Source organism: Amblyomma mixtum, chromosome 8 (assembly GCF_055824585.1).
Source record: "Amblyomma mixtum isolate Tamu chromosome 8, ASM5582458v1, whole genome shotgun sequence".
In the NCBI taxonomy this organism is placed as follows: Eukaryota; Metazoa; Arthropoda; class Arachnida; order Ixodida; family Ixodidae; genus Amblyomma; species Amblyomma mixtum.
The window spans coordinates 11,898,672-11,905,756 of NC_143019.1; the positions used below are offsets into that span (position 1 = coordinate 11,898,672).

At 44.5% G+C, this 7,085-nt stretch overlaps 1 protein-coding gene across 1 annotated transcript; it reads left to right on the forward strand.

The window, feature by feature from the left end:
* Positions 1–5,580: 5,580 nt before the first annotated feature.
* On the forward strand, positions 5,581–6,764 carry LOC149331360 (uncharacterized). Its single transcript, XM_089557336.1, has 2 exons — positions 5,581–5,884; positions 6,307–6,764. The coding sequence occupies exons 1-2, from the start codon at positions 5,582–5,584 to the stop codon at positions 6,523–6,525; spliced, it is 522 nt and encodes a 173-aa protein (XP_089413462.1). The 5' UTR covers position 5,581; the 3' UTR covers positions 6,526–6,764.
* Positions 6,765–7,085: the final 321 nt, after the last annotated feature.

Below are 7,085 nucleotides of genomic sequence, written 5' to 3' on the forward strand. Positions count from 1 at the left end.
AGAGGCGATAACCGATGACTTAAGGCTATGAGAGGCGTGATAGGGGGCGGGCATTCGCAATCTTGGGAGAAAACAATGTAATGAGCAAAGAATTCTTTATAATTATGGCCGCACATTGCTTAGTACATTCTCAGTTTGAGAGTAGTTATTCAGATGAAAGGATGAAAATCTGGGCTGAAAACCAGCAGTGATACTCGATAAGACGACGTAAACATGAGTTGGCATCTCGCATACGTCTTAATGCAAGTCGAGGTATATTTAGTGTGCACTTTGTGGTGTTTTAGTCAAACTCTTTGTGGCCGTGAAACGAGGTATATTTTATAAGTCAACAAGGAGGGCAGAAGTAGTGTCCCACGACTGCCCTGCGTACAAACACCTCTCCATTGGACATAATATTAATTACCCCCCTATTATATGCGCTAATGCTTGTGATAGTACATATACATAATTGGAATTTTTTTCTCATTTTGTGGCATGCGCTGTTCACCGTAACACTTCGCATGTGGACAATTTTTTCAATGGAATTACTGAACATTTAGCAAGCTTGCACTTTAGAGAATACTTAACTCTGACGCAAACGGTCTTGGCAGACGGACTTACCATCAACAGCGTTCTTTTGGCAGCTAAAGAGACTATTATCCAGAAGAGCGTGGCTCGTACGGGACACGCACGCCATGCAGATAAGTGCACTCAACAGTGTGGCCATCTTTAGCCGTGGAGTCGACATGCTCTTGCGCCGTTGTTGGCTTGGAAATTGGTGCTCTAGTAAATTCCTCTCCGTTAAATCTCATCTAGATAAGCTCAGGCGCGCTTTCGTGCTGTGTGCGAGACATCTATCAAGTAATGCACAATGCTGGGCGAGTCGGAGGTTAGTATTTGACAATTTGAGCCAGCATATAGGACGAAGGCAGATAGGAGTTGTTTTCACTGACCTCTGTTGGATTGGAAAAGAGAATTCGAGTTATTGAGTGTGCTTCTCCTATGTATTTTTCCCTTACTCGGGTGCCAAATTACTCAGACCGATTTTTTTATCACTGCTTTACCTCCCTAGACTGCGATATTTTAATAGGTGATCAACATCCCCAAGTGGAAATGAGCGGGGGTTTGGGCGTCAGCAATGTCTTGAACACCTGGCTTCTGGTCCCTAAGCTGTGATAAAATAGATAACGATTTTTTACTGGATACCTCCAAAGCTTAAACTGTAGGAGTTCCATACATCTGGGCCATTACTGAACCTTAATCAAAACTGGTTCTTGCGACCTGTTTCAAAAAGCACTTGGTGAATCATTCATTGTAAGGAGAGGACAGTAAAACCAATTGTTTAGGTCGGCAGTGACAAATGAATGTTCTACCCGAGGTTGACATATGAATGCGCTTTAGAAGGAGTGCACCTTTCGAAAATAGCGGTCTTGCACACGCTCTTTTCTGGAAGGCTGCGTGTGCCTTTTGTTTACCTGCATTGTTTGACTTGGAACGTTTATTTTGCTTGAAAGAGCACAGTTCAATGTACACATCGAGCGCAATTTCCTTGTTAATACCAGCAGAACTGGTGTCCGTAGAAAAAGAAATGTTCGGGATAGTTTCAATTCGCTGCGTTCGTTTATGCTTATCTTCTATTTGAGCAGACTGGTACATACAAAATGTAAATGTTGCCGCAGTTGCAAAAAAAGTAATATCATGGAGCAATGAACAGCACCAAAATTGTCGTCGTCACTTGCGTTAGCTGCAAATATGGAATGGAAGATTTCTATTATAGGCTTGATTTAGAATTCAGTTAGCTGTTCTTCCTAGGTGGCTGTCATTGGAGACTGGTGGCGATCTCTACGGCTCTTGGAACAGTCTTTACTTGAGTCTCCGGGTCGGAGCTGAGCAGCAAGGCCTCCCAAAAACACGGGTGAGCGAGCGTGTCGCGCGATCTCTTGGACAGTCCCACAAGATATGGTCTACGCTGGCTTTGCTGCCGCGTTTGCTGCACTCTTATTTAAATCTGTCAGAGTACGCATGGCTTAGGACAGCGTGGTTAAGGTTAGTTTTAGTTCGTAGTTGTCTCCACAGTGCCTCCTGGTCCTTGGTTAGGCTTTTATGCGGAGGTAGAAAGGTTATTCCTACCCTGTAATGTTGACTGATCTCGTGGTAGGTATTAGGGCACCTCCTGTCATTCTGACGTAATAGTTAGCATCCAAAGCTCGGCCGATAGATCCTCGAGTTTTAACACGTGCTGCCTCCTTCTGTGGGTCGGACGAGTGAGCCGACACCCACACTAATTCCGCGTTTTTTGCTGTAATTTGGGTAAATGTTGAGAAGTCCCGTGGAGCTAGGAGATATTCTACGCTTCAAAAAATTGCCAATGGCTGCTTTTGAAACTCTGGCCGTAGCTTCTACTTGGGGAGTTGTCAGAGCCAAGTCGAGTGCTGCTTCTTCGGCTATTTCTGTAGATTAAGTGCGTTCAGACGAGTTTACTAAGAGTTTACCTTCCTTAGACCATTTGATCGACCCTGCGCTTAGCGAGCAAAGGGAGAAGCGTCAAAGAAAGAGATCTATGTGTATTTGTGCACGTCCTTGTCATCAGTATGTTGAACTACGCGCTCCCTTAACTACAAGCATACAAAGCCGAGAAACACAAAATTGAAGGACTCATGACGCAAAATTTAAGTAGTCATTAGACAAGCCTACAGGGTAGCCCTAGCTGTACCCATCAGCACCTCCTCCGACAAGCTACTGCAAATTGGTGCACTAAACACGTTAGAAGTCTTTACTGAGGCCTATTGGAGAATACAAGAGCTCAGGCTTGCTTGCACCAACGGGTTAACTGCAACGAATATTCTAGAATGCTCGCGTTACGTACAGGTAGGCGCATGGGCGACATAAACAGTGGAACACCATTCAATGCTACAGAAAGTAACAGGGAGTCAAAAATCTTGTGCAGTTTGCAGTCGCCTACTTTTTCATCCAGCACTACACTTGGTTGTATTTACCTACATTTATTCTGGCTTCATTTTCTTTATTTCAGTGCTTTTGACACTATGAAGCTGGTGGCAACGATTGCCTTCCTAATCCTGAGAGTTGAGACTGTGCATCGAGCAGTAGGAGGTGCGACATGAAAGAAAAAGCTTCTTTTTTTCCAGAAGTGTGCCAGTAGGCATCAGTTTAGAAAGAGTGACGTGGATTCAGAAAAAATAGAAATAGAGTGGAGCTGCGCCACAAACAGGTGGAAGTTTGTCAGTTGAGGATTGTGCACATTTCATTGTGACGTTTTCTTTTTTAATACATCGGAACTTTGGCCCTGCATATCTGTTTTTAGTGAGTGTTTAGCGCGTAAAGTCTATTATCGATCTGATGCCGAGTACCTTCCCCGACTGAAGGCTCTCTTTTCACTAAAAAAAAAGAATAATCCCGCAAGAAATAAATTACCTTGTATCCGGGCAGCTTAAAGTGAATGCACTTGAACATTAAGCATTTATGGACGTTAAGCTATCAAATACTCCGAAGTCCGGGAAAACACTGCAAACGGGAACAATAAAATAGCACATTGTTTGCATTAGGTCGAAGACATCATGCAGATGATGCAATCTGCGCAGAAGAAAGTTTGCCTAAATTCTTTAAAATATTTACGACGGTTCTCGAACTATGCAGTCAGCGAATTAGGAGTTGACCTCTATAAGGTGCAAGCCATGTGGCAAGAAACCTAGCTGCGTTTCTAATCAATGCTGTTCTGTAACATTGTGTCCCAGATGTCTATTAAAAATGCGTTCAAGTATTTGCGCTAGAGTGGTAAATGAGTAGGAGTCAAAGCCAGAAGTGGAGTAGTTTTTTATTGCTTAACCATTATACAGATCAGAAGACGAGGTATGTCAACAATAACAGGCTACATAAGAACGAGCGAATTTGGACTATTCATCTGAAACAGGATTGAGTAAGAAATGAGCGACCCCACCCTAGTGCAAGACAAATTGCCGTAAACATGCAAGACCGAATTGAATCATCACTATAGGTCAACAGCCCTTCGACAGGATAGATGCTGTGTCAGAAACGCACCGCAGTTTTCGTTGTGCGTCTTAAGCTGGTCTCAGTAAGGTTAGAGAAAATACGTGCTATTTAAAATATTCCGATTCGCAACATGTTTTATGGTGATGGCGTAGCGCAAACCACACAAGGACGAGAAGACGACCGCCGCGGTGGCTCGTTGGCTATGGCACTCGTCTACTGACCCGAAAAGCGCGGGTTCGATCCCAGCCTCGGCGGTCGAATTTCGATTGAGGCAAAATTCTAGAGGTCCGCGTACTGCGCGATGTCAGTGTACGGAACCCAAGGTGGTCGAAACTTCCGTAGCCCTTCACTACGACGTCCCTCTTAGCCTGAGTCGCTTTCGGAACTTAAACCACTATAAACCATAAAGAAGGACGAGAAACATTAAACGACGGCACAGGGGCCTACCACCAACTCTATGTATTTAATTCCGGTCTATTTCCACGCCTCGCCTTTAGCACGAACGATAAAAAATTACTTAGAACGAGGCTTACTTCTCTTCCTTGATGTTGCTTGACTCCTCAGTGAGAACCCTAGCTCTAGTCAGGAGGCGAAGGTTCGACCTGCCGTGGTGGCGAAGTGTATATGGCATTCAAATGCTGAGCACAAATACGCTCCATCAAAAGCCTCCCTTCGCGAGCCGCATTTCTGCAGAGGCCAAACGCGAAAACGCCCATATGCGATGTGATGTCAGAACACGTTTAGAAGCTCGGGTGGTCTAAATTAAACACGGAGCCATCCATAACGGCGCTTCTCATGGCCCTTGAGCAGATTTAAGATGGTAAACCTTATCCAGTTTACTTATCGAAAATATAGCGGTTAATATTTCTTTTCGGTCGGCTGCAAAAAAAAAAGCATAGCAAGACAACCGAAATAATCCACTCAAATTTCTCGAGCTATTCCCGAAATTTTCAGAAGTGGTAGATGTAGGTACGCGAACATACACAGGGGCTACCTCACTGAGAATATTTTAGAAACTTCTTTTCAAAGTGCCTGCGTTAAGCATGCCGGCGAGAATTGATCATAAGGGCTTCTTAGTCATCGCCTTTTAAAAGGCCATTTTTTTTCCGCTGTCTCGGTTGTCTTCACGTGCTTATTCTTGTGGAAATTAGTTTGGGCGTGCTCAGTACCCACATGTTTACGGAATAACGTTTGATACTGTAGCACGGAAAACTTATTTTGGGCTTAAATGTTCCCATTTTATAGCCTGGTAACAAACTGAACAGTATTTTCTCATGAACTCAGTTTTCAATTGTGACGAAATGGGAGGGGGGCCTTTTTTTGCACCTTTTTGCGCGGCTTGTTACGAACACAAACGTAAAAATGGGTCCGGAAAAACAATCCACGTAAAAAATGGGCCTGGTTTAGAGGCGGTTGATAAGAAAGCCGGATAAATAATGGTTTCCTAAATACATGAGTCCTTCGATTTTCAGCTTATTCATACTGAGACATCAGATATACAATTTAGCACATCGGTCCATGCACAGGTTCATCTCAGGTACGTTGTCAATACTTGGATGCCTTGACATCCGCAGCTACCTGCGACTTTTCTGACATGGAAGTCAGTAAAATGGTGGAAGCCATTGCGGACCGGTTACCAGAGAAGTATTCTCCGCCTCCAAAATCCCAAGAAATACTGCGCGGCCTCACCATAGGCAGCGTTGTCTACAGCAACTTGGACAAAATGAGACCCTACGGCGCCCCGCTGCCTTACTGTCAAGACGGTTCGAGGTTCGCGCAAGTGGACCTGGCCACCCCACATTGGGATCTGTGGGCCACCGTCCCCTGGAAGTACTGCGGCGGGAAAGAGGGAGAGGCTTCATCGCAGGCCGGTGCTAGAGTAACAGTCATATTCAAGGTAATGTGAGATCGACTCATTTTACTTGTATCTGTATGTTTTACCAGTGCGGCGAACCAGTGGAAGGAATGTGCAACACCAACTAGAAATGAAAAAACAGCTATTATTGCCACGATTGCACAGAGGTTAATGAGGTCACCTAAATATTTTCCCGCTTAAAAGAAAAATGAATTCAGTGACGTTCTCGAGAGGGTAGGATATAATCGGAGCCACAAGGGTGAGCATAAAGATTGAAAATGCTATACTGCACCAAAAATAAACAGGAGAGTGCTCAAAGCTGAAGCTGGTCAAAAAGGAAACACTTGTGAATTTCTCGGATTTCAACATGCTGGTTGAAGAAAAGAATTACTGGCCGGAAAGGGGTGAAATTATGAGTCGTTCACTTTTCTCGTCACACAGCAATTTGCGTTCTTCTATCTCAGGTGGTAGAAGCCAGCGGCGACAATGAAACGAAGCTGGTCCATCACAGTGGACCGATCTACACGAACGTGGAAACTGCCAACGTGCGTTTGAAAGGTGCCGGAGAGACACTGGGAGGCGTCTTCTGGTCCATGGCTCTGGTTTTGCCGAAGCTGCCCGAAGCATTCTGGAAATCGTTCCTTAACTACGAGCTGCGGAACATACTGCGGGAAATCGCTTGACTTCACTAAATACACGCAGTTCATTACAAAGTGGAGAAGCCATTTCTAGACCCTACTTGTTTCGTCCTGTGATCACTGAAAACGTGAATATCTTACGAAGTAGATCGACACAGCATGCCGGCCACGAAACCCTTGCGAAAGGTGTGTTATGCAGTGAACGGAACATTCACTGGAATTGCACATCTCTCATTTGTGTCTTACTTTCGCAAAAAATATCTTCTTGAAATAAAATCGTGCATGCACAATGGGTTGCTGTCTGACCTCGGTTTCTAGCGGCAGACTCCCAGTCGCGCCCTTCTGTATTGACGCCATTCCTTTACAAACCATTTCATCCGTCTTGTTTAATCGCATGAGTAGAGGAAAAAGATAAACATGGCTCAGGTCACATCTATGCGTTTTTTTACTAGTAATTCTTGTTTTTATTTTTCTGCGAGCTTTCTTTCGCCGCTCATTCGCACTATGATAAGGAGTAGTTGGTTTGGATTGGTTTGGTTTGGTTTATGGGGTTTAACGTCTCAAGCGACTGAGGCTATGAGGGACGCCGTAGTAAAGGACTCTGG